Genomic DNA, 27,559 nt, shown 5'->3' with positions numbered 1-27,559 from the left:
CAATGTAAAACCCAAATCAAAACCAGTTTAAGAACCACTGCGATAAACCAAGGATCTGAAGGCTGGAATCCAAAGACATAGTAAAAAGCAGAGGGAAGAATGACACACACAGGCAGAATTGCACAATGACTATTAGTGCAGTCTACCCCTCCTTTCCCCACCCCCTGCTTTTTGGGGAAAAGAACTATATAGCCTGGGCTTTTGTGCTTATGAGCATATGCACAAAATCTTTTTATTAATCCTCACAGGTGGTGTGCAGAGGTGAGGCAGTGTGCGTACTCTACCACTATAGGAAGGAGTTCAGTAACATATGCCTCAAAAACAAAAAGCACAACAGTTGTCTCTTCGAATGAGCCCCGTAAGATAAAATACATAATTATATTATATCATATATAATTATTTGATTTCTTTAGAATTTGCAATTAAGAATATGAGAAATGTATTGTGAAGTCAGGTTACTGATTCAATCTTGCATATCAGCCAGAACTGGAAAAATCCTGCCATTAGTCAAGAAACAGCTACTTTTCAATATGTAAGGGTTGGTGAATTTATAACTTTGGGGAGGCTAGCATAGCTAGTTCCCACCAACAGACCTTCCTAAATATATTCATTCCACCTGAATATTGGTTGTCTAACAGCAGGAGCCACACTTGCCATCGTCCCTGCTGTATCCCATTAACTTTATGGAATTAAATGGCTTCTAGATGCAGAAACTAAGACTTCCGTGATTCTTAAGAAAAGTGAGTTAGGCTTCAATCCTATGCATGTTGGAATGAAAGTCCTACATTTTTAGCATTCTCCAGCCAGGACTGCATCCTTAAAGGAAAAATATCATCAGGTGTAGTTTTTCCCGTCATAATGCTGCAATGATGGAAAAAGCTAGACTTGGAAGATTTTTTTCACTTCTGTGTATTTTTGTAAATGCAGAAGCTCTCTCAAAATGATAGATGCAACTATCTAATGCATCCCTACTTTCTGGCTCAGTTTTCCTATTTCCTGGCCTTTGCACCCTCCTTCTGCCAACAGATCACAGGCCATCTTCTTCCTCACCCATGTAGGAAGTTTATCATATGTCTCAACATACCCCCCCCCACCATTCTTCAACCTCTTGTCTCACCTATTCATTATTTCCTTGAGTTCCCACTACTTATCACACTATCTTGTCTGACTTGTTTCATTCTACCTTATTGGCTCCCAGTCAGCAACCAATGACTGATTTTCTCCCTCCCTCCCTTGCTCCCTCTCTTACACTCAGACTCACATACACACTCAATTCCTTAATATCCTACAACAAAAGTAAATGAAAAATGGAGGTCAATTCTCTTCCTTCACACTGACCCTTCAGCTTATTCACATGCTGTTGCAGATGATCTGAAAACATTTGATGCTGTTTATTTTGTTTTCCAGGCATTTAAGTTCTGCAAATATTCTAGGACCTTAAGTAATGGGTGCCAGAAGCTTCCTCATCATAGCTCTTGGCACAAAATCCCTTAGCATATTTCAGTAAAGATGACACTCTGGTTCCATCTTATGCTAATAGATTGAATACTGGAAGCAAACTGTTTCTGACTAATCAGAAAGTCACCATTTGCTTGCTTTCTAAGAAAAATCTTATATGAAGGAGTATTATTTTATTTGCTTGCTTGTTTCAGATTAAAAAAGATTTAATATCAAAATGGAAGAAGGCAATTACTTTCAAGATTTTGTAACTGTGTATTTCAAATTCTCACAAGCTTATTTCAAAATAAGGCAACGGTGTGAGGAGCTCTCTCTCTCTCTCTCTCTCTCTCTCTCTCTCTCTCTCTTAAAGGAATAATTTTTGCACAGCTTTCCAAACAAAAAGAAATTGTGTAGATACAGAGCTATAAAATATGTTGCCAAACAAATAACAGCATAATGATGCACCTCCAAAGTCTGGTGATCAGGATGGTAATTAGTAAGAAGCCAAGGAAAACATTATCTTCCACAAATTGTTATACACATTTATTTTGTGCCAAATGTTCACGGCAAGCAGGGATTTCATGTTGAGACAGAGCCAGGAGCTGTATGGAAGGCCATCATTTCCTGAGCACACCCAACCCTGTTGGTGATTGGTTTTTCCAGCTGCAAGGAAAGAGATGTAGGTGGAGAGGAAAGGAAAGGATTACCAGCCTTTCCACCTACCCAGATCAACAATAGATTCAATGATAGTTTGATGCTTTCACCTGCAGCTGAAAGAATGTAGAATTACTGTTCTCAGTTCACTCCCACAACCAGAGCATTTCTGAAAATAAGCCACAGTCAGAAGCCATAATAAAGATGCATGCCAGTCAGCTTCATGCCTTGGAGAAGGCAAAGTATTAAATGTTAACTCCATAGTTATATGCATACTACAGACACAGAGTGGGAATTGAAACACATATTCGTTATCTATTAGTGCCTTTTGGATGCTGGACTTCCACAGTACAAAACAAACTGTAATAATCCCTATAGTAGACAAACGTAGCTCAGCATCGATCCACTTAGGCCCACTCACCTCAGCATTGTCTACACCAGCTGGCACCCTCCGTGTGTTCTGGACTTCGACTCTCATCAGCCCCAGCCAGCCTAGCCAACAGTCAAAAATACTGAGCTGCAGCTCAAAACATCTGGAGGGCACCAGGCGACAAAAGACCAGTGTATGCTAAAGCACAGCAGCTCTCTGGAGTTTCAGACAGGAGTCTGGAGACGCTGAGGATTGAATTTGGGACCTTCTACATGCAAAGCATCTGCTCTACCACTGCACTATGACCATTGGACATAATTATTCTTCTGAGGGCTTCACGTGTATCTTCTTACACAACAAGTTCTTCATACAGTTAAGCACAGGGACACAGAAGCCTTCTGCACACTTATGATCCCTAGCTGGCTCTTTACAAACTGGATCTCGACTGTATTTGGAGTATTTTTAAAAAATGCATGTTAAAGTGTGATTCAGATACTACAGTAATTAAAATAATATGGACAACCCTCCCCCAAACATCAGTGTCACTCTATAATGTTTTCTATCATATAAACTTCAAGCTTCTATCATGTACACTTCAAACTTCACACACTATAAACATTAACTTTAAATAAGCAAGGAATATAACTTCAAATCCTTTAAGTGTAATTAATATTTTATTATTTGATAAGGCACTACTGCAGCTTTTCCATGTTAACATTGACCTTCACAACGCTTTGTTGTTCAAGGAATGAAAATCCCAGTATGATGCTTAATACCAGAATTTCACTTGAAGATGCATCTCATTAATTTCTGCTTTCACTGCACAAAAAGTCAACTCTTACCGGATCTAAGTTCTTAAATAGGAGAATATCTTTGCAAGCTTCTTGTAGTCTGTTTCTTTGATCATCTGTTTTGGGGTGAATAACCTGCAAGAAATCATTACAATTTGTATTTTTTTTTCTTTTTTAGGGCAGTCTTAAGAAAAGCAGTAACAGAAAAGGCCATACACAAAGGATGATCTAAGTCAGGCATGGGGAACATTTGGCCTTCCAGATGTTGTTCGACTGCAGTGATGAAGCATGTTGGGAATTGCAGTCGAACAGCTTACGCAGGGCCCCACCCTTCCCCGATTGCAATCAACGCTCTAAAGCAAGCTATAATATATTGTCAGGGAAATACCTGAAAATTTTAGATTTTTAAATCTCACAGATGAAAGGCAAACTCCAAGAAGGACTTAAAATGTCCTCCATTGCTATTAAAGGGAATTACAAAAAAGGCTATTTTTGAAAGAAAAATGTTTTCATTTAGAATTTACAAAATGTTACAATGTATGTTATACAACATTAAAAGGAATATCCTTATAATTTATTTATTTATTTATTTATTTGGACAACTTGTATGCCACCCCATTCGCATAAGCCTAATTCATGTGTTCTTCCTTTTAGTTTCTTTCCAAGAATAAAAATATTTATTTCCTCTACTGACATACCCTTGATTCGGTGTCATCCTCTTCTTCATCTGGATTATAAGCTTCTGCACACACTAAAAACAATAAAAACATAAGCTGCTTCCCAAACGGCAATGTATGTTCAACATTTACTGTTCAGATTAATATTAATTAATAATATTAGTATGGGAATTATTTAGAACTGATATCAATGATTGGATTTTATCATGCTGTTGTTCACTGCCTTGCATATCCTAATTAAAAAACAGGGTTTCATATTTGAAATTAGTAAATCAAATAACTAAAGAAACAGAATACTTTTTGTACAGTTCCCTTTAAATCTTCCTTTCACTAGGCCAAACATACTCTGGCTCCTTGTATGCTTTTCTATATTTCTATATTTTTTCTTACTTATTGTTTATTGAAAGGTTTTATTATATTTTTAATAATATAGGGCCACCCTGCCTCCTACCAAATTATAGACTTGATGGTAGAAGATATAAACCTTAATTTCCCATTTCTCTCCAGCCACTAGTCCTGCCAGGTCATGGAAATTTATTCAGTTCTATGTAAACAATGTACAGTGTTCACTCTGACCTAACTCATACAAAAACTATGCCCTCACAGGAATTTTGGGGGTGCACCAAGGCCACTACCCAACATGCGCAAGGGTTGTTTGTCAGCAGCTGATTCCACTGTCATGCATGCTGAGGCAGAAACAAAGGGCTCTTTAACCAATGCTACTATGTAAATAACAACTCTGACAATCTTTCATTGAGAAACCTCTCTTCCGGTTCACTGTAGTTTAGCTCATTCATGATTAGGGCATGAGCTGCCTAAGGAGAGGGCTCTACTAAAGTGTCTTGTTTGTGTTGCTGTTTGCTCTGCTGTGATGATCTAAATGAATGGAGCAGCCTAAAGGATGGGTACCCAGAACTGCAAAAATTGCAGTGATAGTGAAAAGAGGTCCACACAGAGTTACCTACAGTTATTACAAATGGTGCATCTGTACTGGGATACAACCAGCACACTCTTTGGTTTACATAAACCAGGTATCTGTCAGACCATTAGAAATCCTGTCAATTACCAAAACCCTTTCTTTCTTAATTGTGGTTACAGAAACATTGTTCTGAAATGCTCCCTGTGCAGGAATTTCTCTAGGCTTAAGAAGAATGTGAATGCAGTGATACAAACCCTACCTGATACCATGTTATATCAATGGGGCTTTTTGCCTGATACAAGCCCAGCAAAGGTGGGACTGCAATGACTGTGGGCATGGGCAATCACCATTTTCAATATGCAGCTCTGCGTGGGGGTTGTTGTGTCATGGTAACTCAGAGCACATGGGTTATGGAAAGGCTGAACAAAAAGGGTTAATAATCCCTGCATATCCCATGCTCACTGGGTTCACACAAAACAACAATCCAAAAGTGGAGGCAGGTTATATTATTTGGTGCCCATGGGCACCATGGCTCATCATTGGTTAAATCTATACTGGGACCCCAGCATCCCCATTTTCTGACCAGATTCTTTAACTCTAATTTTGGGAAGTGGAGGAGTGAAGAGGAAATGTATACTCTTAAGATGTACTCTCTTCCCAGTTATTACTGTGCAGGTGCCCCCACCAAATGAACCAAGGTCAGTGGCTACTACTGAGAGGGCCTTCTGAATTGTGGCAGCTCAGTCATGTTACACCCTCCCCAGAGAGGCTCTCCCGGCACCTACACTGTAGTCTTTTTGGCACCAGGTTCAGACCTTTCTATTGTATCTTTAGCTATACTGTCCTGAATCCTGTACTGTACATTTGTGAAATTCCTCCCTCCCTGCAAAAGAGGCGTAACTGTTTCCATGTTCAACAAATGAAGCTGTGAAGGATTCTTCCACCTATTTTTTACTTTTAAATTGCCCCACCTCTTGCTTTCTTTTGCAATACAGTGGGCCTCTTCACAACTGGCTTTCAGCTCAGCAGAAACTGAGCTGGGATAACTAATGCTGTGTGGTCAGTCTAGGAAGTAGTGTAGAGATGAAAGCAGGTATTATGAAGAGCTCTTAAACACACTAGAAATTTTTGTTTACAGCATTCTCTCCCTGCCCAGGCAGTGGGGGAAATCAGTCAAAAATTTTACTGCAGCATTAATTTTTAGACCTTTCTATGGCTGCTTGCTTATATTTTGGTTTAACATAGTAGTTTTACACTTTTAAAGTTGCATAATCATATTGTTGTATTTCATAGTTTTAACTTTTGTGCACTGCCTGGACTGCATTGGCTATTGGAGCTGTACAGAAATGTAAAATCAGGCTTCTGTCCAGACACTAAAAGAAATTTCAATGCAGAGCTTAATGTTTCCAAGGTTCAGCCTGTATAATAACTGTCCCATGAGCCTTCAATGGATTGTCTTGTCTCCTGCTGCTGCATGAGAGACCCTTTCTACTATTAGGGTTCATCCATGGAGCACATCCAAAAATGTCCCAATATCCATCTCTAAAATGATGAGACATACAGCACCCATACTGTGCTCAAACCTCAAAATATTTTTGATTTTTTAAATGGACTCCGAGTATCAGAAACAGGGTGCAGTTAACATGTCATGAGCAGATCACACAAAGGGTTGTGAACTGCAATATTAAATCACTCAGAAAGCTTTTAGCATTAAAATAATCTGCAACCCCCTGCACTACCTTCCACCTGAGTGCTAAAAGCTTCAGGAAGGACTAGGACCTTTTGTACAAATCACACTTAAATAAAATTTTGCTTTTGTTTTTCCTCGACTCCGTAACTCAGCTGAAAAACCTACATTGCTGAAATGTCCTTCAAGCTGTGTATCAGATGAGGGCAGGAGGTTGACCACTGAAGAGACCTCTGCCCAATTCTTCCAGAACAGCTGGCACCCGCTAGCTGCCAAGTCTTGCCAAATTAAGGCCGGCATGTGCCACACCAGAAGGCTCTTTGATCATGCATTGTTATCTGCTTTGTTTTGGTCAGGAAAACAGATGCACTGCAGTCTGAATGAGAACCACAAGCAAGTAGCTCTTGTCCCTACCACCCTTTCTGTTTTTGAGTGTGAAGCAGCTGAGGCTGCTAGAATGAACAAAACAGAATGCCTAGCCCTAGGACAGGTTCAAAACAGGATTAGATCCATTTCAGGTGATAAAAACCTTATGAACAACTATTAGCCAAAATGTCACCAAATGGAACCTCCATGATAGGGGCCATGATCTAACTAACCAGGCATGGGGATGCATAACAGAGCAGAGATTACTGCCAACATCTGGGCTTTCGACAGCAGCATCTGCACAATCATTTTATTATAATCTATTGTGTTTATAACCTGCAGGTGTTTCCTATCAGTTTATTTCTTAGATTTCTATTCATGCTTGTTACATGCTGTAAAATCATCTCTGACTTTTAGCAACCATGTGCATGAGTGCCCTCCAAAATGGCCTGTACTTCACAGCCCTACTCAGTGCATGTAAACTCAAAGATGTGGCTTCATTTATGGTATTGATCCAACTCATATTTGGTTGTCTTCTTCCTCCTCCTCCTCCTCTTCTTCTACCTTGGACTTTCCCTAGGTTCCTTGTCTTCTCCACTGAACCTCACCTTCTCATGATGTGTCCAAACTACAGTTTATAAGAAGCATATAAGAGACAGGTATCTCCAATCAATCAATGAACCTTCAGTCATCCTTTAAAATTGTTCTGGTTTGCTCTTATCATTTATTTGCTTGTCAAATAATCATTGTTCTGAAAACTGAACCAAGCCATGTTGTTCTATGAGCTGTGTTCGAGTATTTTGCTAGAGTTCTCTTTCTTTGCTTACAACTCTCATCTGGTAGTTGACTGCACATATTCCATAACAAAAAGTTCAGCCAATAATTTTCCACAGAAAAAAGATATTTCCTTGTCTATCTGGATAGCAGTACATTAAGGCAATCTGTTTGTTTAAGCAAGTTCCTTACTCCAGAAATATTACATTTCTATTTATTTAAATCCATGAGTATATGCAGGAGTACCTATTTTACATGTTATTTTTTATTCTTGAATGGATAGATTGAATAACAGAGGATACAAGCATTCTCAACACTACATGGACTAGTTTCTAATTTACAACTTGATGGGTGCATTCACAAGACATGGAAGCCCAGCCTGTGAAATAAGCTACATAGTGTGGGTTGCTCCATGAGCAACCTACAGTGTATCTGACAAATTATCAGGCTCAACATGAGTTTTCCCCAACTTCCTTCAGCACTTATCCAAGGGACTTGCATGGCAGGACTTATCCCCTCTCTCTATTGTGATTGCGACCCCTTTTCCAGTTGTTGCAATCTCTTCCACTTTTTGAGAAATCTCTTTTCATATTCTCCAGAGTAACAACCCTTCCAAAGTGCCTAAGCAGTGAACTTAAGTGGCCATCACTTGGTTTTGTTCTGCATAAAGAATGTGCATAAATGTTTTCATTATTTTACTTTGGTCAGTATTTTGACATTCCAGAAGTGCACCACTTGGGCTACCCAAAATGTGAAGCCTTGCCTTGTCAGTGCCATAGTACATTTCAGCTGTTGAAGCAGGCAATACCCACAGACATTGACAAAGCCAGGCTTCAAATATGTTACCTCATTTTCACTGAGCAAAGGTCAAGCACAAAACAAAGCTGCAAGAAGACACTGCTTGAGAAAGAGGGTAGCACACAGTTCATCCCATTTGTAGAAAGATGCTCTAAGTTTTAAGTTTTGATCTGACATTGTTCAATGTCCGCTATCTTTTTGGACTCTCCAGAGTCTCTGCATGCTCAGGAAAGTAGAAAATGATGATGATGGATGATGATGATACAACAAAAAATACACTATGTTTATATCCTGCCTTTTTGCCTCTTGTGAGGAACCCAAGGCAACTTACATAGCTCCATTTTATCCTCACAACAAACATGTGAGGTAGGTTGACCTGAAAGTAACTGACCAGACCAAAGTCCCCCATTAAGATTCATGGGCAAACAGGGACTAGGCCCAGATTTCCCAGGTTCCCAGTCCAATACTCTAACCACCACACCGCACTCACTTTCAGTGCAGGTCGCCCCATTTATGGCAGCGTGGAGCACTGAGAGCTGTTTTTGCCAGTGCTAGTCAGTAATTTTTGACAGGTTCATGAGCATGCACCTATATGTCTGTTTCTCTAAAATTCCTATTTTAAAAGAAAGCCTCAGTTTTAATAGCTAGTTATCAAAATTGCTCCCATTAATAGTTATGAATCTCAGTAATGCTCTCATTAAGGAGGTAACTTGCACTTTCCCAAGCACCTAGAGCCTCAGAAAAAGGTGGAAAGATGCATTATACCAAGATGAGTTACATACAACAAAAGCTAACAAAAAGCAAGAAAGACTAGTGGGTTAAAAGCAACATTCACCTTTTGACAGCTGTCAAGAGAACACAGAGACTAAACCTACTTGTGGCTACTCTGAATCAATGTCCCTGATTACAGGGACATTCCCTGTAATGCCAGCTACACCCTGACCACAGACACTTCACAGGACATTGCAAGCAAGGCTTTTCATTTCGAACCCTTGCACATCTGCACTTCCACATTTATGCAAGTACAACAAAAAACAACAACACCCTATGCAAATGTCTTACTCTTAAATAAATACTTTAAAAAAAAATAGGTGGTGAACCACTATCTCACACAGTTACTTCAAAAGGGCTGTCACTGGCAGCCCACTGAGCAGAAAAAGTGATCTCTGAAATAAAAGTGGGAGAAAGGGAATAAAGTCACAGTAGATAAAAGCAATCCCCATGGGGACACAGACCTGCTTGGACACTGGTGGGGCAGTTATCAGTGGTGGTGGCTCAGACAAGTTCAACAAGGGATTTTTGCCACCATTGCTGAGGGGCTTCCTTGACACAATGGGTTTGGTCTCCATGTTCAGACAACATGACAATTCATTCTAGGTTCAACAATCCATATAAGCAGCCATGGTTATCAGGGTTTTTTGTTGCCATCAAACAATCCACCCTGCATTAAGTGTTGCAGTTATGTGCTTGAAACCCATAATGAGTTGTGTTGTGTTTCTGGTTGGTACTCCTGGAAAAAGTTACAAAGATGTAATACATTATCACCTAACCAGATGCACAATCTAATGCACTTCTACACATGATGCCTATTGTAAGGAGAGAAATGAGGCCCTTAGCTATTGTTGTGCAAAGTGACATTTAGACAGACCTCCATCAATCAGTGCAATCCAATAGGTCTTGTACCACAAGAACAAATGGAAATAAGATTACTTTAGAAACTAATGAAAATGGAAATGGGTGGCTCTAAGGTCACGGAAGAGGTAATGTTATTCCTACTGTAAATCATCTTCTTGATAGATTGAAAAATTAAGGTAATTTCAATGCCCAATAAATAATGCATAAGAACACTTACATAATCAGAAGATTCATTACAGGACAAATATGGGGAAAGCAACCGAGTCAACAAGAATTTCATTATTCGTACACTATTAAATACAGATGAGAAAAAGGAAATTCTTCATATTGCACTGATGATTTTAACAAGCTTCTTCATTTGAGTATCTGAAGTCAGAGAACCTTTCTGTAATTTTCCACCTGTGTCACACATGCATACCAACTCTTTGCTTTCATTTTGATAATGCAGAATTTTCAAATGTACATAAGTTTGTATCCAGACAAACTTTGCAATCCTATTCACACTAACCAAGAGTAAGCCCCTCTGAAAACATGGGACTTAAGTGCAAGGTAGTCACATGGTATAATTTAGTTGCACTTAGGTTTCATGAGAATAAAAGGGAGAACTTAGTAATATACTGACTTGTCTTCCATCTGATTTTAATAGCAGGGTTATACTGGGAAGCAGAGTACCTTCTTGTGTCTAAACATGTATAGGATTGCACACTTGGATCTAAAATCTAGATCCAACAGTATAAATAACAACCACAACAATACATTTAGTTAAATTAATAAGAGCTATGCTGGATCAAGAGCAGGGGTCCATCTAATCCAGCATTCAATTCACAAAGTGTTCATGGGAAATGCACAAGCAGAATATGATAGCAACAGCACCTTTCCATGTTCCCAAGCAACTGGTGTACACAGTCATACTCTCTGTATTTTGCATATACTGGCCACAGTTGTTGCATTACATTCACATACTATGTCAAATAATAAGTTTGCAGATTGCATGAATTGTTCCAGACAGTAAATCTGCTCAGTGCCATGTTCAGATCAGATCTGTCCAGATCTATGTTTCATCACAATTTTACCATACTGTGCTAAAATATACTTTCTTACCTTTTTGCAATGCCTTCCATATTATTGAAAATAAATGTTACATATCTTCTTAGACTAGTGAATGTGTGGGAAGTGGGGGAATAATATCAATTTTCCACCCTTAGGGAGATTTAAAGACATGTGACCCATTGCTATTGTTCTTACAATATGTTTTATCAGTTTCTTATGAGACAATGAATTTCACAGCTCTTCTAAAGAATGTCTTAGAAGTGTAGTCCCCAAACCAAGGCTATGCCTACAATCTCAGATGGGGTAACCCAAAAAGTTCTGTGAACCTGGGTTGCTTTCCCAGGGACCACAAGGTTACTCTTTAAACTTTACAGTGCCTTAGTTTTCTAGAATTCAAACATTCATACAATAAGATTAACCATATCTTGAGTGACTTTCAGACAACCAAGCCTGGGGCAGAAAAGTATACTGAGCTCTTAAATATTATCAAATAGCCATGGTAAAAATGAATTAAAAGCCCCTTTCCCTGTACCTGAACAAAATTTCAGCTCTCAAAAGCCACTAGAAATCTTATGCCCAGAATCTTCTCAGCATCTTCTCCTCACTTAGCTCACTTTATATAAAGAACACAATATAAAATACGTGAGTGATGGGTATTTGCACTTTTTCTTTATATATATCACTGCCTGCTTGTGTGCCAGTTTCTGCCTTTCTAGCAAGCGGTAGCAAAGACCAGAAAGAGAATGAGGAGCAACAGCAACTGGTCACAATGGTGAAGGAAAAGCAGACTCACTGACAGAGGCGGCTCTCTGAGTGTGGCTTGTCCAAGTGCCCTCAAAAGCTTGGACAACGGCAGTGCCTGCCACAAGGTGTGTTGAAGCTATACTCTTCAATGGCTTATTTTGTAGCAAGTTTTCATTAGCCACAATTTTTTAAAAAGGGCTTCCTGGATCTAAGAGCCTGAACACACCACATATTTCATCAGTCATAAGAACACTGCCCCAAATAGCTTTCCCACACAAGTTTTTTTCCCTACCCCACTCCCAGCTGTAATACATTAAAAATGGTAGCCCTATGGATGGCTGCTATCTCACAGAGAGTCTCCATGACTCTGCTTTGTTTACAGGGAATATGAGGCTGCGATATGGAGACTTCATTTGACACCCACCATCTGCATATTAACATATTCACCCTGACTTGCCTGTAAATCCTTTAGAAACGCCTATTAAAAATGTGTTCAAAAAGCAAAATTAGTGAATTTGTTTCCTAGTAATTACTCACACATTATGTTTGGTGGAACAACAAAAATAGTTACACTTCTCTTTGAAACTTCCACTCCACAATTCCCTTCAGAAGCAGGGATGATGAAAACACAGTCAATGAAGAAAGAATGTGGGACTGGAGAAAGGCTGAACTTGCCACAGGTGATCCTTTGCTTTCTCGGTTTGTAGGGTTAGGCAAATGTCTTTTTATGCTTCTTTTTGTATAATTGAAAGAAATTCTTCTATCAAACACCAAGAAATTAAAGTATTCAAGTCTGCATGAAGCAACACTTTTCAGAAAACATGTTATTAAAAGAGAGTCAGAAGGCCTTCAGTAACCTAGTATGGAAGAAAAGATTTTGTTTTTGGGAACAGAAAATATCAATCGGGTGCTCCTGAGCTATGAGGACTGGAGTGGAATGTAGGTTTGCTTGCTCTTCTTCAGTGTGACTCTCCCCCTCTCTTCTTTAGTCTATCCTTCAACTATGGCACCAAACCCTAACACTAATACAGCATCTGCACTGAACACTTACCAGGATTTCCATTTTAATATTTGTAGTTCTTATTGCATTTAGAGGCTCTAAATGATTATTCAGAGTATTTTCAATGTCATGACTGGTTTCAGCAGTATAAAAGTTGTGCAACAGGCTGCTATCTCCAATTCCAGCAGTTTTATAACCTGTATCAGAGCATGTTTATAACGGGGGCTGAAACATTCACATGTGAGATCTGAGCTATCAGAACTTATTATGGTTGTCTATACAGCCAAGAAAAACATGAATTACCTAACTCAGGAAAGGAGAATCTCCAGTCTGAGGAAATAAATCCAGCCCTAGATAGTCCCATCACCTTCTCTGGCGCACTCCCTTTTCCCCAGCCACCAAATGTTTTGTGAGTTAAAAGCTATCTTGCAGTCTTTTCTCTGTTCTAAAAGGTTGAAGAGCATTTCCAAAGCTGAATGTGATGCTCGGGCTGAAAGAAGTTCCCTACTCCTGAACTACTACAGAGCATGTAAGCAGGTACCACATGGATAAGTAGCTTATCTGAGGCTTGATGAACCTGCACAAAGAGAAATGTTCTATCACCATGGGGCATCTGAACTGAGTGACAAAATTTTTTCATGCATCATGAGAGAGAATATATTGGATAAAAGTTTGTGCCCTCTTTTTATTCAGTAAGGAGACAAGATGGGAGCTACGGATATGTTGCTACTCTTCTTTCTCTCACTAACACATGCAGACTGTCTGTAAGTTAAACTACACAAGTTCCAGATGACATAAAGCAGCGTCTAAAGCTTAAAAGAAACAAGTTTGAAGGTTACCAGACTCCTATAAAATTCCATGTGTTCCCTGTCTCTGTTAGTGATCTTGTCAGCCATCAGATTTCAATGAACACAATTTTTCATCTAGATCTCTAGTTTCTGTCCTATCCTACTGAACCAGTAAACAACTGAAGCAAGGTTGTTGAAACAAAAACATATGGAAGACAAAAAATACTCTAGTTTGGTCCCCAAACCTAGAGTAAATTGGAAATATATAATTTCTAAGCGAACCGAAAATTGAAAGAGTTCAAATTATTTTATTTGTAGGAAGCAATCCCATTTATCCCCACAGATAAAAGAAGCAACACTTCCCCAAACATTCTAACTGGTATGTTTCATATTTCCTCCAACATATAGTTGCAATGTTGGTGGCAAAACTTTCCTACAATAAAAAAGTCGCTGGACTTCTTACTTGCAGTCAAACTACAGTACTGCTAATCCCTTATCAGGGCTTGACTGATCAGCAATAGGCAGCAGTTCTGCGAGCCCCCTTCTTATCTTCACTATCCCCTTTGAGCAAAAGGGAAGCCATTCAAAACTGTAGCTGATATACGTTTTGAAACTCCTATTTTATTTCCTCTGGAGATATTCCCAATCCCAAATGTCCATGTGTTATAAATATCTGATACAGTCATGAAGCTTACTAATAATCCTACAGGACTCTTAGCATGGAATACAAGTTTAATAAATAAATTCTTGGCTAAAGGAGCGCAAGAATGTAAAATGTTTCTGCCACTCTTCCAAGCATTCTTATCAAGGACAAATCGTGTCCTTCATATTTCTTGCTTTAAGGAATATGAGGCTTTTTTGTACACACCACAAGCATATAGCACATCTAGACTCTTAGAGACTGAGTTCTATTTCTGTACCTAATAATTTTACATAATCCAAAAGAGCTGCCCACATCACTCTGTGTTCTGCCTAATGCTGAACATTAATTGTTCCTCACTAATGTCTTCAGTATATTAAGAACTCTACATATTATTCCAGTTGTTCCTATTGTACTATATGTTCTTCTCAAATCCCCTTCCTTCTAGCAATTAAAAGAACCCATCCAGACAGTTTTATACTATATGGGGTTGTGGGTTATAACAAACATATACAGGCCCAAAGAGCATATATATGGGGTCAAGGCATTGATCCATCTATCCAGGGCCGTCTACTCCATTTGGCAGTGACACCACTCCCACTGTGCAATATTTCCTAGCTCAGCTACCTTTTAACTCAGATGTGATGAATCTCAGTCCCAGGGACCATATCTGTTCCTCCTGAGTCAGTGTGGTATAGAGGTTAAGAGTTCAAGAATGGGATTCAGGAGATCTGGGCTCTAGTCCTCACTCAGCCATGGAGACAACTGGGTGAATTTGGCCCAGTTACAGGATTTTTGTTCTGAGGATAACTTTGAGAGCAGGAGGAAGAAGACGAAAAGGAGAATGTAAGCCATCTTGAGTTTCTTGAAAGGAAAAAAAAGGCAGGATATAAAGACCAGATAAATAAATAATCTGGTCCTTCAGAGTTCTCTAAATGGCCACACTCCCTTCCCAGAACCCACCTATTCCCCCCAACCACCCATTGCTTAGTCATTTCCTCTCTTAGGGGCTGGGGTATGAAAATAAGCCAAAAAAATCCTTTTGACATTAACCCGATCATATCTTATTATGGGGTTCCACTTCCAAAGCCCTCAATTTTGGGAAGGGGTTTCTGCACAAGTATAGAGGACTGCTCTTCACACACACTTACAAGCCACTCACAAATTAAACAACTAATCCAGAACTAGATAATACAATATGAATTTATTTGGAAGACAGACAGTAATTACTTAAGAAACGAAAGAAGTATGAGTTGTTACAAGAACACAAACCGTCTTGTAGAGTTTACACAGAAGTTAATTATCTGAACGAAGTAAGAATAAATGCCAATAAAAGGCAGGGAAGAGATCATATGGTTACAAAGGTAGTGATATCTCAACAATGATTAGAATAAACAAATTGCTGAATCTTACTGAAGCACATTTGCAAAATTTAATAATGATGAAAAAATAGCAACCATACTCGTCATGTTAGAAACGCTGGCTGCCATTTCATGTTTGTTTTGCTTTCAAAGCTTTTCCTCAAAAGCTGTTAGTACTCATCCTGTTTAATTAGGTTTTTAATTTTCCATTAGGAAAATAGTAGGGGGAGAGAGAAATAGAAGCCTACAGCTGTACAAGCTTTCAATCTTCGCCTTCTTGTGTGTAATATGGGGCGAATAAGAATAAAGTGTATCACAATATCTTTTTATCTTCCACCATGTAAACCTTGACACAGCAACTTGCTAAATGACCTTGACAAATGTGTTCTTGACAAAGCTAATATGAACAGTTTAAAGTGAATCTGAATCACACTAATTTCAGCTACTTTGAACTCTGCTATAATGATTAGAATCATTTTATCCACCCTTTCCCATCCAAATCAAGAGGATTTTTTTTAATATATCTGCATTTCTGATCAAAACTTCTTCACATATTATGCTGCTTACACAACTAAAATGGCAGTTTTAGCTCCCCCACAGTTCTCTCCTCATAGAAACATGCAACTTAAATAAACAAACCTTTTTATTTAAACAATCCCCTTTCACAAGTACTTAATGTCACATTGTTTGTGTGAATGCAATCCAAGAAATATTCTACCAATAATATTGTACAGCTTAACTATGCTTGATTATACAATCAAAGGCTTGTTAGAAGACAACAACATTGGCATGAGGTCTCAATAATCCACAATAAATGCAAACAACTTGTTCAGCATGGAAACAACAAGAATTTGAGGTCTTCCATTAATTTATATATTTTAACTACAGAGAAGCTGCAATATGTACAGGGCCAGTGCAGTACAGTTTTTCCAATTTCTATCTTTCCCCGAAACGCCTCCTCTTTTAAATGGAAAATCTTCCTATGCTTCCTTGGTAGCCTAAATCGTGGTTCAGGAATATGTATGTATTCACCAATTTTGACCAAGGGTAATGCTAACACAATGCTTATGTTATTTCAACATAAGCAAGTGTAGAGTAATGCTTGTTGGAGCAAAAGAAATCCCAACTTCAAGTATACACTGATGGGATCTGAGCAGGCAGTGACTCAGAAAGAAAGGGATCCTGGGGTGGGGGTAGATGGCTTGATGAAAATGTCAGCCCAGTGCTCAGCTGCTGTGAAGGAGACAAACACCATGCCAGGCATAATTAGGAAGAGAATATAAAACAGAACTGCCAAAATCTTGCTTCCCTTATACAAATGGTTGGGGTGCTTTAACTTGGAATATTGTGTTCAGTTCTGCTCACCTTACCTGAGAAAGGACATTTTTAAGTTGGAAAAACTACAGAGAAGGGCAACAAAAGGGCTGAAGCAGCTCCTCTATAAGAAGTGGTTACAACAACTGGGATTGTTCCCAGGAAAAAGAGAAGACATGATAGAGGTGTTTAAAATAATGCAAGGTGTAGTGGAGTAGATAGGAAGTCATGTTTCTCCTCTTCCCATAATGCTCAAACACGGGGTCATCCCATGAAGCTGACTGTTGGGAAGTTTAGTACAGATAAATGGAAGTTCTTCTTCTCACAGCATATAGTTAAACTATGGAATTTGCTATCATGGGAAGTGGAGATGGCTTTAAAAAGGGATCAGACAGATTCATGAGGGAGGAGGATATGCATGGCTACTAGCTGTGCTGATTATGTGCGCTCTCCCTTACCAGAGATGGCCTGCCTGCATACACTGAGGAGCTTGGGCAGAAGGAGGTCTTGCACCCATCCCACTTGGGGAATTCTGTGGGCAGTTGGTTTGCCACCATGAGTATGGAATACTGGACTAGATGATCCAGCATGGATTTCCTAATGTTCTTAATTAAGCTCACCCTGAACAAGGGCTGATTAACCAAATAATGTGGGCAACCTTGATTAGTGTTACACAGACAAGGTCAATAATCCTTAACCGTAATCTTTAACTGGCAGAGCATTGGTGGAAAAACAAGGGAGGGAGCACATAATCCCACACCCCAATCTCTTAACCACAGTTCAAGATTGGGAACATAACATCTCCCCCAACCCAATTTACCTTCATGAATATGGCTTCAGACTACATCTAGTAAGCAAACCTCATTAACTCCACATTATTTTTATTTTTACATTGATACTCATATGTAAAAGATATGAAAATACCTTGACTTTTGTAGATGTGATGAAGGAGACATCAATGCAGCACACCATATTCATATTTTAAATGTTTTCTAAGCATGTGCATTCTGCAGCTAACCACAAGCATTATTTTGTGCTTCCAGAGGTGGGGTGGACAAGAGTGCTGCTGAAAAGGAGGCATGGGCTTGCAAAGCACTGACTGGTGTGGAACTGTGCCATCACAGCTGCTGTGGCCCATTAAGGCTATGCAGAATATTTTACAAAAACGGTTAATAGTCACAGCAGGCTGGCTGGAATATCCGCTAAATAATTAACAACTCACATTATTATCAGCAGATGCTTCTACAATTAACCTCTAGCTATTTGGTAGCTCTGCCAAGAAAAAAGCAAGTAACCCTTAAGCATTCCTCTAACACAGAAAAAAGCTGGCCTGAAACTATATTAAAAAGATCACAAATAAGATTTTAAAGACAGAGAGGGAAGAAGATGTATATGCAAGGTTGTTTGTAACTCTCCTCCAAGATGTTTCCATGCAACAGTTCCAAGCAAGGACTCCTACAAACTTTCTGATTTTAGGAGATGTAGGATTTTAGACTACCAACTGTCTATTCCATCAGACAAGCTTGGTTTTCTTTTAAGTTCATCATTATGGAAGTTTTGGAAACAATGTTACTGGCAATTTAGGGTGTTCTATATTTGTCATTTGTGAAAGATCTGCTTTTAATTTAATATAATGCTCAGTTTTAAAAATGGGTTTAATTGCTACTGTTATTTTAATGTTATTGTTTTGATAGCTTATTGCTTTAATATAATCTAAAATTCTTACAGTGTTGTTGTTTTAATGATTGCTTTGTTCAAGTACTCTAAAAGATGGGATAAAAGTCTATTTGGGCAAGGTCCTATGTATATTTGGAAAGAAAATGTCGTGCAACTCCTGGCATTCCTCACACTGAGAAATCCCAGGGATTGTAGGACTTTTCCCTGTTTCAACAAGCATGGGATCGCACCCTTAGTTCAATCAAATGATTTAAGTGTGAGTTCTGTTGCAATTGCAAAGTCATTTACAAAGAGTTTTAATGGATTACTCTTAGACTCAAAACAGAATTCTTTGCTACATGAGTTGCTGTTGTGTCCTACCACCTTCTTAGCATGGCAGACCGAAACCTGAGATCTTGGAGGAAGAGGCAGATCCTGACCGTACACCTAGTGTGGAAATCAGGGGAAGTCAGATGCTCGTTGCCCTTCTGAGAGCATCACTGAGAGCTATGTTCCACTTAAGGAGTCTGTAGCTTTAAAGAACCTAAGCGTTTGAACTGGCCCCATCTAATGGTTCAGGCATGCTGGGTCACCCCAAAGACCCCAGGAACAAAGGCAGCAGCAGCCCCACATAGAGACCGAGAACCAGAGACTCAGTGCACATCTGGTGGCATGTCTCATACTCTGAAACCCTACTTGTGAGGAGGAAACATGTTCTGGTTTGGAGTTCTAATGACAAGCCAAGGAGGACTTGGGCATCAGCATTCCCCATCAGGTTATTTAACTGAAGCTTAGTTTTAGTTGAAACACACATCTCTTTTGTCCTTTCTCCTGGACAGCTCCCTTGCTAGGATAAAGCTTGTAAATTGACTTGGATGGCAGGGTTGGAAAAGTTGCAGACCTTACAGAAGAGGCCTAGCTCAAAATTTACAGGGTAGAAGACATGAATCTATGAAGCTCTTCAACATTTTTATTTGCATGTACTGAAGAACATTTGTTTGCATGTATTTGGGAATATCATCTGAACTGATACAGATAATTAAAGTTCTAAATTTGTTTCCTGGGGAGACTTTACACCAGGTTCTTATATTGGGGAAAAAGATAGGATACCCACATGGAGAAAGATTTTGGATTCACAAGTTGATCACTATGCAAATAATTGTGGAAGAAAAAATGTGCATGTGTTTATGTTCACTTGCTCAAGAGAAACAATTTGTGTAGTTTCTTGTGTATGTAAGCATGAAGACACATGCCTGTACTAGTTGAGAGAAGTCACACACATATGGTAGATCCACAATGGCCAATTCAAAACTCCTGAAGGCCAAGGCAGCTCATCCACCTTTTCTTGTAAGTTTGGGACACAGTACAGCTATTTTGATTTTTTCTTTAAAAAAAAAGCACAGCAGATTAAGTTTAATGAAAGGCAGTATAAGCACTTGTAAAATACTAGGAAACGATGTTCAAAGAGTAGGTCACTGAGAACATGCAAATTTAGCATACTCACCTGATGCTCGTCTAGTGAACCGATTTATCACTGGAGCTAAAAAAGAAAATAAATTTTGTTAGAGAATTCACAATGCTAAAGGAAGAAAACAGGATTTAACATACTGTGAACAAATCCATGCTGAAATGAAAGGCCAAATTAATGGTCAAAACAAATTCTCAAAACATTACTTCAGAATAACATATGAAGAAACTAGAGATATTTATTTATTTACAACTTTTTTACACCATCCCTTACGCTTTAGGCATATGTAGCCAAAGGTTCTGGAATTTAAGTCATGTGAAGTGCAGTCCTCTCCTTTGCTCCTCTGACACATTCTCATCTGTGTAGCTAAAAGTTGCTCACCCTCTGGAACTCCCTTCCATGGTCTCTGCCTATATAAGAATTCCATAATCAATGCTATCATTGCAGCTTGACTGTGGATGCACTTTCATCCAAGAAAGTAATCAGTCATTTGCTTGCTAAGACAGACTCAATGTATTGAACAACAGAAGTTCAGGCTGGGAGGGGTCATATACTATTAAAAGCCAACCATATTGCAATCCCTTAAGAGCTATGAGTAAGGGTGCAGACAGCTGAAAGAGCATTATGACATTCTGCCCAAGATCAGGGACAGCCACAGGGAGCAAAAACTTCAAAAATTCATCTGCAAGTCTGACCCTACATTTCTGAATCTGAAGCATCTTAACATCTGGTTGTATTATGATCCAGACTGCACATCATTTCACAAATGACACCAAGCTCTACTGTAGCTAACAGGAATATGGACTAATGCTAAAAAGGAAACCCTATCCACATCAAAATGTGGATGTTGACCCCCACCAGCCAACAACTTTGAGATTCAGTTTCTATGAACACTGAATCACCAGTCTAATACCAGAAGTAATTTCTTACAAGATGTACCATAAATGATATCACACTAGTTTCAGTGTAGTCTTCCTTTAAAACAAGTTAAACCAAAAACTAAACCTCATGTGCCTTTAAAATTACACCTTGCATACATTCTGATGCTTCAGGCATTCATGTGTGTCAAGAAATAGTCCTGGGACAGCAACATAGAAAATAAACTACTCATAGCATGTCTATATTAGTTCCATTCTGTGCTCAACAGTTTAAGATTCCTTAATTTCAACAGTATTCATGAAATACCAGATGTGCTCAATAGTTAAATTATGTCCAAGGAATATGTGCAAAATATTGGTCTTTGGAGGCATATGAACATAATAGCATAAGAAGAGTTGTACTTGATCTTACCAAAGGCCTATTTATTTACTTATTGCATTTTATACAGCCCAATAACCAATGCTTTCTGGGTGGTTTCCAATTTAAAACATAAAATATAGTTAAAATATTTAATGTTCCTGCATTCTCCTTGTCTGGCTGGACCATTTTTAATTGATGGTCTTATTAACAATATGCTCCTCAAAATCCTCTTATAGTTTGCTTACATTCCTTTTGTGCAGGTTTGTGCTTTTAATTTGAATAAGATTTTCAGTTTCTGAAGGAAACCTACTTTTTTTATAATAACTGCCTTGACAGCACTGGTGAACAAAGACCTGCTGGTGTTGGACTACCTTTCCTGAACTACAATAAACATTCTGGGCTTCTGTGAATATGCTTTTGAGTATCCCCAAGAATTATGGACCAATTTGACCCTACTGAATTTCCTTTTCAAATCCCTTTTCACCTCATTTTGGAGAAGTCTCCTTTTTCTGACATTAAATGGGGTGGTAATAAATCTAATATCTAATAATCTAATAAATGAAAAAATAAATAGTATTGGGAGTTCCTTTTTCACTTATAAGTTCAATTGTATAGCAGTCCAGGCACAGATTTAAAGTACTTCACAATAACCATCATATTTGTCATTACACCCCTAAGTCCAGGTCATCTTTCCCCTGGCCAGTACCACACCCAAGTATTCTAGGGAACAGTCATTTAGAGCACCTGCACTGCAACTTTATCTCCCTGAGGGTTTAATTTCATTTCAGAGAGGCTCTCGAGGGCTTTATTCCAGTGGTGGGTAAGGTTGAAGGGCACAAGTATAAAAATATTATCATATTTTAACTTTAATTTTTCACAGCATATAACTAAGCTTTAGAAAATGCATTTCAAACTTTTAGAATAGCAAAAAACAAACCTACACAAAAGTATAGAAACCATTAAATGATCAGTGGTCAAGTGGGCAGGGTGATGGCCATCTGAGGAACCCAAAAGGGCTGTAGTTTTATGGCTGGATTTATATTATCAAGAAACTGTACTCTCGTGTCATGACTGAAACATGCACTTATCCAGTCTTTGCAAGGGTAACTGAAGCTGCCCATTACTACATTTTTTCCCTTTAAATTCTTCCCTGATCTCCTTCTCCCTCTCAAGGTCACCCTGAGAATTCTCATCAGGGAGATTCTAACAAGCCCCAAGTACTGAATTATTTTGGTATTGTCACTGTAGCAGTTCTGCAGAAGATTTTGCCCCTGTCATAGCTTTCAGTTTGTTTCATACAATGCTCTCTTTGAGGAACAAAACAAACTCCCTCCACACCCCATGTAGATTCTGTCCTTCCTATGGATTCTGTAACCACAGGAAAGCTTATTGAACTGGTTCTCTACATTTCCATTATATCTGTATTCTCCATTAAACCATGTACACCAACCCTCCCATCTTAGTTTAGAGGCTTCTAGCAATAGCACAGGAACACCTACACATTGTGCCCCTCTCCAATTGTCTCTATGTGCTTTTTTCTCTATAGTCCTTTGGGCTCATGGAATAGCTATTGTGTTCCACTGTTTGCTCATGGCTTATTTTCACCCTGTTTATCACCATCACCCTCATTCCCTTGGGATGATGTATCAAAAACTGGATGTTCTTCAGCTCCTCTTATTTTACCCAGAGTTCATTGTGAAAGCTCTTCTCCCACATTTCTTATAAGCACCAATAGTCTGGTACCATTCTGGTCCAAGTGGAGACCATCCATTCTGTACAGGCTCACCATGTTTCCCACTGCCTAATAACTCTACACCCTCCTTGCTAAACCACAGTCTTATCCATCACAGTCTCATTTTCAGGTACTCTCTACAACACCTGTAATACTTTTCCTACTTCTGCTTTGCCCCTTTGTACTCTCATTGCCCTCATACTCTCATAGGACTGCATTCATAGGCCATTCAGTACCTCAGTGCTACTGAATGCTCTGTTGATAGTGCCTTCCTTTCGCTAAATTTATTTTGAAATTTATGTCTTGCCGCATGGCATAACAGTGCCTCACAGTGGCTAACAACCACCATACACAAAAGCCATAACTGAACCTCCCCTTAAAAGCCATAAAACATAATTGAATAACTTAAAAATACAGTTGAAAAACATATGAGATAATGATCTCCCTAAGTTTCTCTGAGCCAACTCCAGTCAGGTCTTTAAAAGTTAAGCCTAGCAATGGGAAAACAGCAGCAATGGGCATGACAGCTGAATTGTTGTTAGATACTTTCTTGGCTTCATTCAAGCATAGAATATAGGGGCATAATACCACTAGATTACACGGCAAGATTGTTGTAAACCACTCTCTTTTCGAATCATCCTGACCCCAACCTGCAATATTCCAAGTAAGCTACACTGTGGAGTTGTAACTTTTATCTATTACCAAACAGGCTCAACAGCAATGGGGAGTGGCTGGCTCACCAGGTAAAAGAACGATCCCTCTTTAGGAATTTGTTTTGCTTTGCCAATTTATGACCCACTGGGAGTTGGGCACACTTATTCTTGCTTAGTCTTTTTTCCCTCATTTGACTGGATCTCATACACACTTCTGTTCTTCCTGAGAAACAATCTGTTGCATGGCTTGACCTCACGCTGTAAAAACACCAACACTTCCACTGCATTTCTCAACAATGTATGGAAGGGAGAAATGGGCCTCATGCGAGGGCTCTGCTCCAACACGCCCTTCTCTGTTTACTCCACTCCTATTCCATGGTACCTTGAGCAGAACATCTGTAACAGGGAACCTGCCCGCATTCTGATAAACACACACTTGCTCCTCCAAATGATCAGGCACATGGACTCCAACTTCAGACCTTCTGCCCCCTTCAGATTGATCTGGATGGAGGCTGTCAAAGACAGGAATATTTGAAATTCCCCTCTATGTGTTCTTGGAATGTATGGACGGTGACCAAGTGAGCTCTGGGCAAAGCAAAATTCAACACACATGTCAGGGAAGGCCGGGGTGGATTTGATTTGATTGATTAAATTCACTAGTCAGATTTAAGTCATGGTTTTCTACATAATTTGCATGCATGCCTACCTAACCTGTAGGTAGAAGAACTTCAGTAAAATATTCTCAAACTGGATCTCTTGTATGGCCTGCTGCCATTATAGGTTTCTCCTCCAGGGAAAGAATTATATGATAAATCCCAGACTATACACAAAAAGACTTGTGGAATATTCTGTTCAAAAGGTTTCACTTACATTTTTACTGCTTGCCCCTCCCTCCTTGCACTTAGCTTCTTGTGCAGGCCTATTCCACTCCCAACACACTTCTTCTGTGCATTGAATTATTCAAAACTTAAGAGTTAAGCAGTCATTTCTGTGTACACAGATCTGCAAAGGAACAGTGGGATTAAGATCTTTTTCTCAGCTTTGTATGTTTATTTTATAACATTTTTGCAATGAAGAAGAGGCATGTGATCTCTGCAGACACAAAACTGTAAAACCAAGCATCTGGGATAATATATTCTACATAGAAAAATTGCCCAATAAGCTTACAAAAATCTCTGGAAGAGCATGACATTGTGAATGGTTTAATAGAATTCATTTACCAACAAATTTAAACACTGCATGACTATACAGCATCATGCTACATAATTAAATTAATCCTTATTTCACAATGAATAACCTTTGGACTGTAATGTATCTTATAGACAAGTATCTTTAGACAGATTTATCCTTCAAAATCATTTTTTGTAAAAAAAAATTAAAAACTGTTTTTATTTTTTAAATCATTGGTTTTTATCCACCCTGGGAGTGGCCAGAGTTGCTCAACGGAAGAGCCACATACGGTAAATGTCAGAACTTTGAGAGGTACAAGTGGCCCCACAGGCAGCAGCAAGTGGGTGCCTACCGGGGGGGGGGGGGGGGCAGCAAGCACATGCCCCTGGGCAACCACAGCAGTGAATGGCAAGCTGCAAAATAAACTCTGACCCTTGGTTTGGCCACCCTATGTGAATAATGCATCTGTTGGTCTTTAAAAATACCACAACAATCTTTGGTTATACAGAACAGCAAATACATCTATATTTTCTGACCAGTTTTTTTGTCTAAATATGCAAAGGATTGTACCCTAAAAGTAATTTATAATAAACTCCATTCAGCCCTTTCCAATCAACAATATATCACCTAGCTTGACTAGCTTATCGTGGAAGCAAATTAAATCAAAAGGATTGAAAACATGAACAAAAACTAAATACCTTGATTTCCATCTGATTTGGCCAATGATAAGCGAAATTGACATTTAAAAGATGAAATCAAACTTAAACAACTTCCTCATTATCTTTACATTTGTTCTGAAATTTTCAAGAGGTTGCAATAAAAAACAAGAACTTTCCCACTACACAATTACCCTTCTTCTCTGTTTAACAGATCTGAGAGAATGCATTTGCTGACAGTTTCCTTGAAAACACTGGAGAGGAAAATATTTTAGTCCACTGGGAGTTACTTTCTGTCCTGCTCTAAAGAACCACAACAGCTCCTTGAAGCACAGACATCACAATGGCAACAAGGGAATATCCAATAAAAACCAAACCAACCTCTGCAGTCCTGGCTCAGCTTGTAAAATAAGATCATACCGAAGATGACGAAGAAGACAATTTTATAACACTGGCCTTATAGAAACATAAAAGTGAAGGGATAGTTATTGCTTTTAGAAGTCATCCAGGGTATTCAAACCACTTAGAATATAGTCAAAGCAGTCAAGGAAAAAAGCATTAAAAAGATGGTTTAAAAATTAGAAATCAAATGTCTAAGAAAAGGAAAAAGAGAAAAGCAAAGATCTACATTAGACATCAGGTCAGCAACTGGTTTTACATACAAGACATTCCATTGACCTAGCCCCATTCCTGACATGCTTCCGGACTGTACCAGATTTGACCCTATAATCTTAACTACTGATCCAGTCTGAGAAAGGACTCACTACACCATGCAAGATGCAAGACATTTAAGGGTGCTTTTTTGCCTCACGGAGAATTGTTCATTTAAGAGTTCAATCTTTCAACACGCAAGAAACTGTACTATGTATCCAGCAGGTAAGAAACCTTAGTGGTGTTGGAATTCATCTCTTCAAAATTTTGCCTCACTTGCACCACTTGAATAATTAGGCTGGTTTACAATACCTTACATGGAGCTAATCAGTAAGAAACAGTTAAGATGTCCAAACTTAGATTTGCATGTAAAATTGACATGCTGTGCTTATTTCACTAATTCACTAACCCCGAAGTTTAAACAACTTATTTTAACATAATACAAACCCTCTTGCTATATATGGGTTTGTTTTTGTTTTTAAAGTTCTTGCTATGATGTTTCCTAGGAAACATCAATATTTGTCATTATGGAAAATATGTTTTCTCCTCAATGAAATTCACTTGACATTTCTCTTTCCCTATTTCTCCTTATAAATATCATAAGCACACTAATAGCTGTGCTAACTAGGCAAGCTCTCTTAGAATATCCAGCTACCAGCAATGGTGTTCATAATAAGATGACTATTTCCTCTGGTTCAAAGGTGGACAACCTGCACCGAACCGCCTAAGTTCAACTGCCATCAGGAAGTGATGAATTCAGACCTCAGGACAGTGATTGTCCCTCCCCCAGCAGCTAAATGAGCAAGCAGAAGTGGGAGAGAGGAGGGAGACATGGCAAAAAGAAAATGTGTGGCACCGCCCACTTTTACCTCTGACCATCTCCATCACTGGCATGCAGGCCCAACAGATTAATCTCAAGGGAATGGAGTCCTCAACAGGAAAGGTTCCTAACACCTGCTCAAAACGGTGGACCAGGGCTCCACGCAACATCCCAAACCCAAATGGAACAAAACTAGACATGGGATACAGGAAACAGTACCCTCAACCAAACAGTAAAGATTTTTTTTTTAAGTTCAGATCTGGATTCCAATGAAGCTTCAATTGTGCAATCGTCTGCCTCATTTATGGAGTGGGTAGAGATGATGCCATTTTCCACTTCTGATGCTCCTGTGTTATCACACTGCCCCCAGCCTTTTTTTTCTTTCCACAGAAGGGTGAATCAGGTGCACATGTCTTTTGATAAGCAGTACTAGGAGCAAGCCATCTAGAAGCACCCTGAAATGTCAGATTTCCCCCCCTACGGATGGAAAATAGAAACAAGCATGG

The 27,559-nt window shown here is 39.0% G+C and overlaps 1 protein-coding gene across 1 annotated transcript in view; it reads right to left on the bottom strand.

The window, feature by feature from the left end:
• Positions 1-27,559, bottom strand: part of PRKAR2B (protein kinase cAMP-dependent type II regulatory subunit beta) — a 50,485-nt gene that overhangs the window by 9,115 nt on the left and 13,811 nt on the right. Inside the window, exons 3-5 of the mRNA XM_044423507.1 lie at positions 20,169-20,204; positions 3,954-4,006; positions 3,307-3,390 (exon numbers count right to left, since the gene is read on the bottom strand). Of these exons, the coding sequence (XP_044279442.1) occupies positions 3,307-3,390; positions 3,954-4,006; positions 20,169-20,204 (173 nt within the window). The remainder of the gene's footprint in view (positions 1-3,306; positions 3,391-3,953; positions 4,007-20,168; positions 20,205-27,559) is intronic.

The sequence above is a fragment of the Varanus komodoensis genome, unplaced genomic scaffold (genome assembly GCF_004798865.1).
Source record: "Varanus komodoensis strain SLA01 unplaced genomic scaffold, ASM479886v1 scaffold13_3, whole genome shotgun sequence".
Taxonomy (NCBI): Eukaryota; Metazoa; Chordata; class Lepidosauria; order Squamata; family Varanidae; genus Varanus; species Varanus komodoensis.
The sequence above is the reverse complement of the archived record's forward strand: the minus strand, read 5'-3'. Positions and strand labels throughout refer to the sequence as shown.